The sequence below is a fragment of the Setaria italica genome, chromosome IV (assembly GCF_000263155.2).
Source record: "Setaria italica strain Yugu1 chromosome IV, Setaria_italica_v2.0, whole genome shotgun sequence".
In the NCBI taxonomy this organism is placed as follows: domain Eukaryota; kingdom Viridiplantae; phylum Streptophyta; class Magnoliopsida; order Poales; family Poaceae; genus Setaria; species Setaria italica.
Window position 1 is genome coordinate 25,452,034 of NC_028453.1, and position 13,155 is coordinate 25,465,188.

The 13,155-nt window shown below is 44.1% G+C and overlaps 1 protein-coding gene across 2 annotated transcripts; it reads left to right on the plus strand.

Annotated features, from left to right (window-relative positions):
* The first annotated feature begins 1,390 nt into the window (after nucleotides 1-1,390).
* LOC101783108 (kinesin-like protein KIN-13B) lies at nucleotides 1,391-7,314 on the plus strand. 2 transcript variants are annotated; one of them, XM_004965428.2, is made up of 12 exons: nucleotides 1,391-1,571; nucleotides 1,652-1,780; nucleotides 2,497-2,634; nucleotides 2,776-2,883; nucleotides 3,988-4,065; nucleotides 4,142-4,223; nucleotides 4,781-4,940; nucleotides 5,020-5,316; nucleotides 5,420-5,638; nucleotides 5,730-6,192; nucleotides 6,468-6,533; nucleotides 6,627-7,314. In XM_004965428.2, the coding sequence occupies exons 1-12, from the start codon at nucleotides 1,479-1,481 to the stop codon at nucleotides 6,804-6,806; spliced, it is 2,013 nt and encodes a 670-aa protein (XP_004965485.1). In that variant the 5' UTR covers nucleotides 1,391-1,478; the 3' UTR covers nucleotides 6,807-7,314. The 2 variants fall into 2 exon arrangements, with proteins under 2 accessions (XP_004965485.1, XP_022681684.1); XM_022825949.1 differs by lacking the exon at nucleotides 2,497-2,634 and having other exon boundaries at nucleotides 1,392-1,571.
* The last annotated feature ends 5,841 nt before the right edge of the window (nucleotides 7,315-13,155 follow it).

A 13,155-nucleotide genomic window follows, 5' to 3' on the forward strand; every position in this document is an offset into this window, starting at 1 on the left:
TGCCGATCCATGAATTTTTCGAGGCCTAATGCTATTAATATATTTTTAATCTTCATTTTGTTTCAAGACATTAAATAATTCAAGTGAACTCCAAAAATATCAAAATCTTTCTGAAATTACATACAAATTTTAGATATTGGTCTCAAAATCTTCATTTTGTTTCGAGACATTAAATAATTCAAGTGAACTCCAAAAATATCAAAATCTTTCTGAAATTACATACAAATTTTAGATATCGGTCTCATAATAAAAGCAATTTAGATTTAGCATTAACTTTAGTCTTCTGCCCTAGTTCCTTATTGAATTCGGAAGCTAACAAAAAGAGTCCATCTTTGTCCTTGACAATGAAGCCCTATCCTCCTGTGTAACTCTGTTTTTTTCGTGGATAACCAGCACCATGTATATTTAATTACCTTGATCCTTGAGCAAATCAGGTGTTGGAGGTCTCTGCCTTTTCACATGTTATAGATACCCAACAATTCGAAGCACTTGTCTAATACAAGGGTGAGAAGAACATCGAAACATAAACATGTTTAGAGACACCAACCAAAATCACGCTCCCATCAGCGTAAGCATTTCATTCCAAATTATATGAATAACGAGTTCCTGTTTGAACTTTACACCTAACATCCTTTGGATACTAAGGAAAACATTTCATATCTGATTTGAAAAGTACAGCCAAGCTAAGCCAACTAATTAAAGCATGCCTTTTTAATTTACAACAACTCATTTGACACGTTCAATCTTAGTAGTTAGACATAAACTACCAATAATGTTATAGAACGGTGCAATCATGATTGCAACTTTGGAGTCTAAATTTGTACTTTACCCAAATTCATGAAAATTCAAAATGTCATTTTGGTAATATGGCATGGTCATGGCAATTACTTTACACTACTACAATGTGATGTCCACTTAAAAAGAGTACATTTTTTTTCGAAATAATAAGAGTACATTCCTTTCGAATGTGGTTTGCGCAGTAGGTTAAATGCTTTTTTGATAGGTTTGAGATTACTATTTCATACTAATAGAATATAAACTTTGATATTATTGAAACAAGACACATGGGTTCTTGGATTTTCGAAAGGAAAATCTTCGCGCAATGCTCTCTTCTCACTTGTGCCGTTTTGTACTTTTGATCCTTCACTACACCTTAGACTAAGACATAATGTAGTTTTTAAATCCTTGCTACCGACGGTATCTCTAGGTGTGAAAAGTAAATTGTTGCTGGGGTTGTCTCCTCTCAATAAAAACAGGCGAAATGAACGAAAAAAATAATATTTCGCCCGTTCAGCTACCCATTCGCCCCTCTCTCTTCACCGCCATTTGCAATTCGCAACACCCCACCCCCAACCCCGGGACCGCAGCACAGTTCAAAAAATCCAATTCCAATCCCACGTCTTCCCCACGCCCTCCCTCGCCTTCCCACCCACCCACCCACCAGCGGACCCACCTCGCAGGACGCCGGCGCCGTCATCATGAGCGGCGCGGCGGCGATCGGCAGCCGCAGCGGGAGATGGGCCACCGCCTCCTCCTCTTCGTCGGCGGCGACCGCCGTGGTGCAGCCGCAGGTTAGCCCAATTTCAGCCGTGGCTCCGAGGGGCCCGCGCTCGGTTCTGAACTCTGTTAAGCCTTACTGCTTCTCGCGCAGGCGGAGTACGGGAGGCGGACGTGGGCGCTTGAACCCCCGATGGCAGCGGCGGGGGCGGCGGCGGCTGATGGGGAGTACAGCCCTGGGCTCCTTGACCTCCACTCCCTCGACACCGAGCTCCTCACCGATGTGAGCGCGATTTCCTTGTCTCCCCCTCTGCTGGAATTTCAAATTGTTGGTGCGTCGTATGAATTCGCGGTGGTTTTAACTTTTAAGGCTCGGAATTGGATTGATTATATTTTTCTCCCCATCTGTAGCTATCCTGATTGCTTAAGAACTTGCCTGAGCCTCCGTTCGTTATCTAAACCTTGTATTACTTTGACAACTTTAAGCAATTAAAATGGAAGAAAAGTATATCAGCTGGCCTCGGGTCAAGGCGTCAAGCTCATTTGCAAGAATCAGTGGATCATGATTCCGCAACTTTACCCTATTAGTTCCAACTAAAATTTAACCACTTAAGTTTGTCTTCCAATTTTGGATGTTGCTGAGCGAGCAGTGGCTCGACACCCTTCCAATGTTTGGTATTTTAGTCATAGGCAAAAGCACCAAATCAGTAGAAAACTGGACCATTTCTGTGGACCTCTCTCGGTCATTTGACATCTCAGGTTCAAGATTCATGTTCCTTTCCTTCATTATGAGGTCTCTGGTGATCAACTCCTTTCTTATGGTGTTCTGTAGTCACGTTGGATTGATGGTGGCTTCTATAATGCTTACATATCTGTTTGACATGCTTGTATCCCTGTTCAAGTTGTTGGCCAGAGAGATAAATTTGTAACATGTGGGGCATTTATTTGTTAACCATGGCTGTTCTTACTTTTGTGTTGACCGTGAAATTTGGTCTGAAGATGCCTGCTGCAGGATCTTACGACACAGATACAGCTTTCTATTATGATGGGGACCAAAGCTTCAACGAGTCAAGCTTTGCCACAAGTAACCCAAACACTGTTTCAAAGTCGAGTTCCGTGGCCAAAATAAAAGTAGTGGTATGTCTTTGTATCATATCTAGATGTCGCCGCTAATGATTCCTTAGATGCAATTAACAACAATGTAACATCACTGTATTCCGAGTCTGTGTTATGTGTTATAAAACTGTCCATTCTAATATTTCTTGTTTATTTTTGAAGGTGAGGAAAAGGCCTCTGAATAAGAAGGAAATATCTCGAAAGGAAGAAGATATCATCACAGTAGATGCATATGCCAACTCTCTCACTGTGCATGAGACAAAACTCAAGGTGATAAGTTATAAATTGGGGCATTTCCCATTATTATATTATAGATTGTTTAGCTTTGATAACTAACTGTTGTTTAAAGACACCTACAGCTACTGTCATATTTATTTTTCAAAGTTAGTGGTGAGTTCTTAGATTGAAGCTTCCCATGAAATCGATACACTAAAGTCCTAAGCTTCTGATGGATTTAGTTGTTATTATCTTTTAATGATCTGTTCATACTGTTTTCTAGCTTGGGATAAGAAAGGTATAAGAAAGGTGAGAAGAAGATGGGTCTAGTTGGCAACATGTAGAAATGCAGATGCAACTTAATCTAATGAAATTTCTATGAATGCTAGGGGTGCCTGTTTGTGGTCCCATGTACTATGATCAGAATTTTATTGATATTTTACATGAGCAGATGTAACAGCCCATGGGCCAAGTTGGGCCAAAAATTGAGTACCATGCATGAGGCATGGTAGCTCTAAGAGTAGTCCCAAATGGTAAGTGGAGAGTGAGATGAGCCAACTTAAATAGCTAGCTCTAGGAAGCATTGTAACCTTCGCTTAACTCTTTTACGCGAAGCGAGGACAAAAGCGTAAGCAGGTTGCAGTGTAGGTGTGGTCCACTCAGCGTGCAGAGTGGGCATGAGCCGATTTCCTGGGCTGAGTCGTTACACAAATGTTGACTGAGTTATCCACTCTTGTTTTCACATGGTGGAAATATTCCAGATTCAACTAAATCCATTCTGAATAAGGAAAAATGTGGTTTAAAATTTTGAATTTATCTTAAAATACAATGGCATTGGAGTCCTGTTCATCAATGTGGCATTGGATAGGATAATAGAGATGGTTCATTATCTCTCCGTTAATTCTTCTTCCTTCCTATGAAAATGGTCACTTGCTCAGTGCATCCTTGGAGTATAGCCATGTCTGGCACCAATCTGATATTGGTATCACCCAAAGAATGTGAGAGCTAACATGCGCATTCTGAGTTCAGAATTCCCTTTAGATTGTTGGAATATTATCTTGAGAATCAGTTGTCGCTAGTTCAGTTTGCATCTTTGTTTTTAGTTCATAAATAATACTATTATTTAGTAGCTAATACAAGTCGCTAGTTGTTTCATAGGTTGACTTAACAGAATACATGGAGAGGCATGAGTTTGTGTTTGATGCTGTTTTGGATGATGATGTATCAAATGATAAGGTCAGTGGACCATTCAGAAATTATCTCGCTACAAGCTTCCAGGGCCTGTCTCCTAATGTTTCACTGTCCATTTAAGGTTTACAATGAAACGGTGGAACCCATTATTCCTGCCATTTTCCAGCGAACAAAGGCTACATGTTTTGCCTACGGTCAGACAGGCAAGTCTCATTTTATTTTGCAGATATTGGGTCTAATCAGTAATCACCATCTGAATAGATGTTTTATGCCCTTAATTGAAACATTTCCTCTGTGGGGAAAATAGTTAATCAGTCTATGATAGAGTAGGTAGAAGAAGGGCAAGATAAACCAGATCACCCTCCCTTGGAGGCTCTTAACTATTTAGGGTCTATATTCTTGCTTAATCTCAACTGATACGGGGCAGTCTCTTTTTATAGAGATGACCTACTGACCCCGTAAGCAAATATCTATCCAACTTCTCTTTGCTAACAAAGCATCTAATCCTAACCTAACCTAGGCTGTGGTACTGTTCACATGCTATAGTAACCGTGTGAGCAGTACGACCCTATCCTTTGCGCTATGCTGCTATGCTTGTGGGCCCAAGTCAGGTCCCACTACCATAACAGTCTACTCCTATGCTCTTTGCAAATATTAGACCTCGTGGTTGTTTCGTTCAGTCATGTTTCATACTTGTTCTTATCTGTGAGGTCGAACCACTTTTACCAATCCCTAACATTTACTGCCAGATCTATTTCAGGTAGTGGGAAAACGTATACCATGCAGCCACTACCCCTTAAAGCATCCCAGGATATTTTGAGACTAATACATTATACATACAGAAGCCAAGGCTTTCAATTGTTTGTCAGCTTCTTTGAGATTTATGGTGGAAAGCTTTTCGATCTTCTTAATAAGAAAAGGTCTTTCAGTTTCTACATTTTTTCCTGCAACATCTTTTTCCTCAAATTATCAACTGTTTAATCTTTATAATCTGTGCAGGAAACTCTGCATGAGGGAGGATGGTAAACAACAAGTGTGCATTGTGGGATTACAAGAGTATAGAGTTTCAGACGTTGAAATGATAAAGGAGCTCATTGAGAGAGGAAATGCTTGCAGAAGCACGGGAACTACTGGTGCAAATGAGGAGTCCTCCAGATCTCATGCAATACTTCAGCTTGCTATTAAAAAGGTGGTTGAGGGTAAGGAGTCTTCTCGAGTTGTTGGGAAGTTGTCCTTCATTGATCTTGCTGGCAGCGAGCGTGGTGCAGATACGACTGATAATGACAAGCAAACGAGGTCTTATTCGTAATACGTTTTCCTTCATCAGCTCATTTCACATAAGATAAACACTATTAGAATTTTCTTAATTACTTCTACATCACTATATTTGATTGTTCAGAATTGAAGGTGCTGAAATCAACAAAAGTTTGCTTGCTCTAAAGGAATGTATCAGAGCTCTTGACAACGATCAAGTTCATATTCCTTTCAGAGGAAGCAAACTAACAGAAGTTTTGCGAGATTCATTTATTGGAAACTCACGGACTGTGATGATCTCCTGCATTTCTCCAAATTCTGGATCATGCGAACACACACTAAATACACTGAGATATGCTGACAGGTAACATGTTCACTCTATTTGGTATTTTATAAAGAATTAACCTCATGGGAACGGAGCAATTTACAATACTGAATTTGGTCATCTTGTGCAGAGTCAAAAGCCTTTCTAAAGTAGGCACCAAGAAGGATGATCCACTTCCACCAGCCTCAAATATGAGAGAATCAAGTCCTGGGCCTCCTTTATCGAACCTTGATTACTGCGATGCTTCTGACGAGCTCAAAAGATATGGACTAAAGAAAACTGCACAAGATGATTCTTTACTTTCTAACATAAGCCGTGTTCCTAGTGGGAGGTTTGTTACACAAGGACCATTACCATACTTAAATCACGTTAATGAGCCCTCAAGGAGTTCCGCAAAAGGTAATGGCTATGAGTTATCAGAAGAGGGGTCTGAGCCAGATATACCCTTACAGAAAAGCAGTAGAGCTCCAACAAACTCAACTTCATCCATAGATGGAACCAGAAAGACTGCAACTCAAATGCAGTGGAAAAGTACACCTGAAGTACATGCTAATGGTCTGGATGCAGATGATGTGCTAGATGCCCTCTTGAAGGTCAGAACACTTTGTTCTTTATTCTTATTGTGATTTCTGGAGTTTCCGCAGCTATTACCCACAACTATGATAATTCTGTGATTACAACTTGGTATATACAAAATTTGGATTATGTAGTAATAAATCTCATGCATCCATATAAATTCCTTTTTGTACACAATGCTTTGCTCAGATTAGATCCTAGTTTGGTGTTCTTTGTCCCTATGAAACCATCAGGTCTTGACTCAGATTAATCGTTTTTTTAAATACTCTATACTTTGTTTTACTCAATTCAGGAGGAAGAAGATCTGGTAATTGCTCACCGCAAACAAGTGCAGGAGAGTATTACCATCCTTAGAGAGGTACGCCCTCCATGCAGTTACGTCTCTTCACTTTTTCTATTCTACGGTCATGTTGTACTAGAACACAAACTTTTTTTTTTGTTGTATATGCAGGAGATGAAGCTGTTAGAGGAAGCAGACCAGCCAGGCAATCAGTTAGATGAGTACATAACAAGAATGAGCTTTATCATATCCAAGAAAGCAGCTGGTCTTATGAATTTGCAGGCACGCTTAGCACGTTTTCAACAGTGCCTTTCGGAGCAGAATGTTCTCGTAAATCAAAGCGATTTGTGAATGTTATGCTCAGACATGGTCACACCATGCGATGTTCACAGAAGTCAGGTCAGCATTGTGGTTACTGGTCGATGGATGAACCTGGAGAGTCTATTGTTCTGATGTGGATCGGAAACTTCTTGTTTGTCCATTTTATCACACAGACCTTGTTCATTTCCTCGGGCAAATCGGTAACTTCGGCATGCAAGTGTTTGATTGCATACGCTGCTGCTATTCTTTTTGTTTTTTCTTCAATTCATCTTTACTACCCTTGCTACAGAGAAACTACAGTGTCCAACGAAGTTTTGGTACTGTAATTAATTGCAAAGAACTGAAGAAACACGAGCGCGTATTGCAGAGTTGGCCGGTCATTATAGGTGAATCATTTGTACAGTGTACATCCATAATTTGTTTGCTCTACGATGTAAGATTGGAAGATTGATCTGCTGCTTTGGACGTTCATCTTGTTTGCTCTACAGTGTACAATTTTGCTGGTATAGTGGTATGGATTGGAAACCACTTCTGTTTCTCCATTTTGTCAACTCGTTCATTTCCTCAGGCAAATCGGTAATTTTGGCTTGTCAACTCGTTCATTTCCTCAGGCAAATCGGTAATTTTGGCATGTAAGTGTTTGATTGCGTATTCTCTCCATCCTAAAAAACAAGTAATTCTAAGTTTGTTTTTGTCCTAAGTAAAACTTTTTAAGTTTGACCAAGTTTATAAAAAATATAAATATTTATGATACGAAATAAGTGTCATAAAATTCATATTCATCATGAGATACATTTTCATAATATATCTATTTGATGTCATAAATGTTAGTATTTTTCTATGTAAAATTGGTTAAAGTTGAGAAAATTGACTTAAAACAAACAAAAAATGATTTTTTTACAGAGGGAGTATACTGCTGCTATTCTTTTTATTTTTTTTGGGTTAAATTCATCTTTATTACCTTTGCTACAGGAATATACTGTGAAGCAAAGTTTTATATGCAGTAATTAATTACAAAGAACTGAATAAGCACGATTGCGTATTGCATAGTTGGTCATGTATAGTTGAACCATCTTATAAGATCGGATGGTTGATGCTACTGCTTTGCACGTTCATACACGATGAAAATATATGTTTATTAACCATGCGCGGCGACCAATTTGTGCGCCTTTTATACTTCCTGTACCCTTTGAGTGATGATCTCTGGAGTTAGCAATGGAGCTAGTAATGACTTAGAGCATCTCCAACATCCCTAAAAACTGTCAGGATAACTAAAAACAGTCAAAAAAGCTGCTCCAACGACTTTGTTATATGGATTGCTATCCCTAAGACTAACTCCAGCAATAGCCCTTAAACCAAAACCCTAAAGGTTGAATGGAGTTCTCTCTATTTTTTCAGGAGCCATAAAAATGTTTTCAACTCCAGCAATAACTCCTATGGATAAAGGACTCCCTAGAGACCCCCTAGGAATGGAGGGTGGAGGGAGGAATTTGGAGGCCTCTCCAAAATAGAGAGTTAAGCAGACGGCCTGTTGGAGTGTGTTTTTTTTTACTTGACCCTCTAGGTAGGAGTTGCTCTAAATTATTTAGGCCATGATCCAAATTTCTCTCTCCTATATGCAAGAAGCCTCTGCCGCGCCACATGCACTGGCGCGGCGGATCCCTGCCATGCTGGCGCGGCGCGTTGCCGGGACAGGTAGGCGCTGACGTGGGCCGGCGCTTGCTGCGCCAGCCTGCCTGGCGCGGCAGCGCCCCTCCTACACGCATGCTGGCTTCTTCCTCTATCCCTCCTCTCTTCCTCCTCCAGAACACCCGCGCCCGAGCTCCTCCACGCCGCCGGCCACTGCCCCACCCCCAAATCCCCCAAATCTCTAGCGATTTGGCTTGGGGAAAGTTGTGGAAATTGATCCCTGCGTCGTCTGGAAGGTATCTGTGGCGGATCCACTTCGGATCTACTGGGTTAGACATGATTTAGCCGCCTGACATGCGACGCTCCTGCCTAAACCGAGTAAACACGAAGTGCCGTCGGATTCTCGTCCGATTTAACCACTTGAACAGGACCGATTTAGCAGACTCACACGAAGGTGAGCGGTTCCAGAGAGTACAACAAGTCCACCTATGTTAACAAATTAACCACTGGATTTAGTTGCGAACATAACATCAGAGTTTTACAAGCTTTCTGAAAACAACAGAAGGTAAGTCACTAGCGGAAGCAATCGTCGGGGTCGGATGTCCTGGTGAGGCTGGCCGGGACATCACTGATCCCTTTCCTCGCCGTCCGAGGAGGGATCCCACTCGACCGTCCAGCCCGGCGGGAGCTGGGGCGGCCAAGCGCCAGCAAGAGAGGGGTCGGGAGCAGCAACTTCACCTGAGAAACAGGAGCCACAACAGGGCGGAGCTACTAAGCTCAACAAGACTTAACCGATAGGAGTAAAACTACTCCACACTTCTAGACATGCAGGGCTTTCTGGCTGAGGGGTTTGCTTGCCAAAAGCACTAAGTAAAACCCTATTTTCAAGTTTTAGTTCCGATTCTAAGTTCTTTAACCAGTCTAGGTTTTGCAACCTATTCTAAGTAATCATAGAGCCAAACAAGGTATGTATATCAACAAAATCATGTCATTATCAGATTCCTCTTTTACTCAGGGTGACATAGCGATCAAGCAATCTCAAACTGTGAGACGCAGACGAATCGATTCGAGTTCTTTAACCATGCATGGTGAACCTAGCCTCACGACATCCACGTACCCGGAGGTCGCTTCCTGTGTCGGCCGTCCCCTTCAATCCCCTAACCCGTGTCGGGCCCATTTCCTTTGGTGCAAGGTTCCACAGACCCGGCCTCTGTCGTTCTGTGGCCACGCATGCCACCACGTGCAACATCCAGCAGGGGAAACTCCGTTCCAAGAACAATGGGGCGACCGCTCACGTCTAGGTTCAATCGGTACTAGGCTTCCTCATCCCATACTAAGTATGAGGCTAGTACTTTCAAACACTTGATCACGAACACCACCACTGTCGGGCCTTAGCAAGTTTTCATAGACAGACGGGGCAACCATCCGTCCACCAAAGAGTTACCAAACCCTGCCCCGTCCATCGTCCTTATAGTTGTAACAGAAGGGTAGACATCCAATTCCTACAACTCGCGAGTGACAGGGAATCACTCGGCTTTTACCGTTTCCTGGTTAAGCAATGCAACTACTCGGTCCAACAACTAGTGCTCAGATCATGGGGATAACTAAGTCATGCATCTAGGGTTTCAAACAACTCCTATAAGTAAATGCACAAGCATGTTACAGAAGGCATGCGCAAGTTTGGAAAACAACGCATGGTTTTCATGCAATCGGGGCTTGCCTTCGAGCAAAGAGGAAGAGAACTGCTCGACTTCGGGGGCGACTTCGGCTTCAGCGGGCAGGAGCCCAGCTACAGCTTCGTCTTCTGGCGCCGGGTGTAGCTCGTAGAAGCCGTCGGCGAGGCGCAGCTCTACACGAATGCAATGCAAGAGTTAGCATAGACGGTTATTTCAACAGCAACACTTGCTCGCCTGAGCCCAGAAACTCGCGACAAAGAGCAGGAGGGTGGGGAGGTTCAAGAGAGCTGGTGAAGATCAAGAGGCAAGGGTCGGAAAGGAACTTATGATCTGATCCTTGAACTAGAGGATGTGGTATACTAGGGATCCTCAGACGCAAGCGCTGAAGGGTTCCTAAGTTTTACACATACACCCTCGGGTTGAAGAAAAAGATTACAGCCCAGCCCTCGGGCGAGGCGGATAAGGATCGGCGGAACAGATAGGGTCGGGCGAGACGGAACCGGGGTCGGGCGGATAAGAGGGGTCGGGCGAAGCGAACTGGGGTCGGCAGCTTACCTTCTCCCTACAAGGAAAGCTTGGGGTCGGGAGGAAGCAGACTTGGGCGGAGGGACTAAGGCTTTGAACAACGGCTAAGACCGGCAGTACTCCGGTGGTGGTGGTGCTTCTTGTGGATCACAAGTGAGCTTTTACGCAGCACGGAGGAGCAAGCGGCTGGGTGGCTTGGGAAAAATGGAGGGGAGCTGAGAGGAGAGTTCCTCAAGAACTTTAGGGGGTGGTGCTAGGAGCTTGAGCAGGGAGCAAGAGAATGGCTGAGGGCTACAATGGCGGAGGGAACTCCGGCGGGCTCGTGCATTCCTTTTTATAGCTGCTGGAACGGGGAAGGGAAGCGGCGCGGGAGAGAGAAGGGGAGCGGCGCGAAGGCCAGGGAGGAGCAATGGAGTGCTCTGCCGGAGCGGTGATTGAGCGAAGAGGGCGGTGGTGCAGGACTCGGGGATGATGCCAGCGGTCATTGGGTTCTGCCGTCAGGGCGGCGCAGGAGTGGGTATGCCGGTGGTTGAGATTTGGCGGAGGCGGGCGTCGTCGTGCGGAAGATTTGATAGAAGCGACCGGTTTAACGGCGCTAGAATCGAGGGCGCACAGGTGAAAAGACATGCAGCCGCGGGCGCGCGGGCGAGCGCGGAGTAACAGATTGTCGGGCGGTTTCTGGCAGGGCGGGGGAAAAGGAGCTGTCGCTGCCGTGTTCGGGGTTGGCGATGGAGGAATCGTCGTGTAGCGGAGACCAGGCGGCGCGACTGAGATCGAAGTGACGGAAAAGACGGGCGACATCGGGCTCTGCGCCCGGGATCTGGCGGTGTGATGATGGGCGCGGGAGGCGAGACGCTGCAGAAAGGTTGTAGAGGGGCTTCCGCCGCCATTGGGGAAGGGGGCGCGAGAATCCATTCGGTCACGAGCCAGAGACAAGACCGAGCGGCGGGCGTCGGAGAAGATGAGCCACGCGGCGGGGAGACTCTGAAGCGGGCATGCAACTCGAGTGCGCCTGTCGCGGAAGATCTGGAGGAAAAAGATCTCAAGGGTCCACTGGTCGGACAGAACGGCGTTTGTGAAAGACTTGGAAGGATCTGACGGTGAGCTGGGTTTGCCGGGGTCGGGATCGGAGCGAAGCGGGGAGGGGTCGGGTCTCAGGGGTCGGAACCGGGCGGAAGGCTGAGCACTCAGGCGCGGCAAAACAAGACAGATGACTAAGATCCAGGGCTAGGATTAAGGTTAACCCGGAAGATTAGGGACCGGTCATCACAGTATCCCCCTACTTTTTCCCGTGTTTTACCGTTGCATTTGGCAGATCGGAGGATGTTTAGGTGACCTAGGGTTAGGTTGATGATTTCAATTTTGAATGAAATGCAATATTGTTATGTGTTAGATGATGCGTAGTTCAAACACAATAGAGTCTCTGTCCGTGATATTGACGTGTAGAACTTGTTGAATGCTTCGATTTAGGTATATATTCATCCAATTGTGTAGTGTACATGACATGTGTATTTTTTTGTTTGCAATATGTTCAATATGTGGAATGTGTCCAATTGATATGTCAAATATGTGCAATGTGTAGTGTACATGACATGGTGAAATATTTGTATTTTGTAGATGGATTGTTTAGTTCGATTTTTTGATGGTGGTATTGTGAAACAAAATGGGGAGTTAGAAAATATGAATGAGTCAGTTGATTTCTTCGAGGGTCCTCCAAGTTTTACTGATTTAGTTGACCATGCAATGAGGAAGTATGGATGTAGAGTGGATGAGATGAGTTTGAGAGGATGTAGTTCACGAAGCAAATTTTGCATGTTTGGAGGTTATAGTTGAAATTGTTCATATGCCTAGCCCAAATGTTGTCTTGAGGGATGAAGTGGCAGTAGTGAATCGTAATGGTACCCAGGAGTCAGAAATTTTGCAACACGTGTTAGGTGAAACAGAATCTGCTTTTGACTTGCCATCGCCAATGATGATTTTCCCGATAACACTTTTGAGAGGGATGAAGCAAATAGAGATGATGATGATGTGTCTATGGGTTCCGAAGATAGTGAATCCGAGGAAGATGGGTAGTAGGTGTCGAGGCAGAGGAGGAGTCACCATCCCAGAGTGGTGGGCATGAAAATGAGGACGAGGAGTTAGAATATGAAGAGGATGGACCGCAGTTCGACACCGCAACCGTGCATGATGTAGAAGGCATTGGTCGTATGGACGAATGTTTTTCTTACACCCAGAACGAGTTGCGGTTGTTGAAAGAACATGATGCCGAACTGCCATCCGTTTCCAATGATAAGGACATCAGTACGGTCCACAAAGCCATATGTGAATCTAGTACGGTGAATTCCAAAGGGATACCCTTTAGTGAGAGTCCAGTGATTAAGAAGGGAATGAAGTTCAAAAGTCTTGAGGAGCTGAAGTTTTTCTTGGCTGACTACGTAGTGAGGTTACATAGACCTTTTAGCGTAGTTCACTCCGACAAGAACTTAAGGTACAATGTGATGTGCAAGCAAAGATGCCATTGGTGTGTATGGTCTCGGTTAATATCAAGC

Coding starts and splice junctions, on each gene's coding strand:
- LOC101783108 (XM_004965428.2), top strand. CDS start 1,479: ATGAGCGGCGCGGCGGCGATCGGCAGCCGCAGCGGGAGATGGGCCACC. Junction 1,572..1,651: donor CCGCCGTGGTGCAGCCGCAG/GTTAGCCCAATT, acceptor CTTCTCGCGCAG/GCGGAGTACGGGAGGCGGAC. Junction 1,781..2,496: donor ACACCGAGCTCCTCACCGAT/GTGAGCGCGATT, acceptor TTTGGTCTGAAG/ATGCCTGCTGCAGGATCTTA.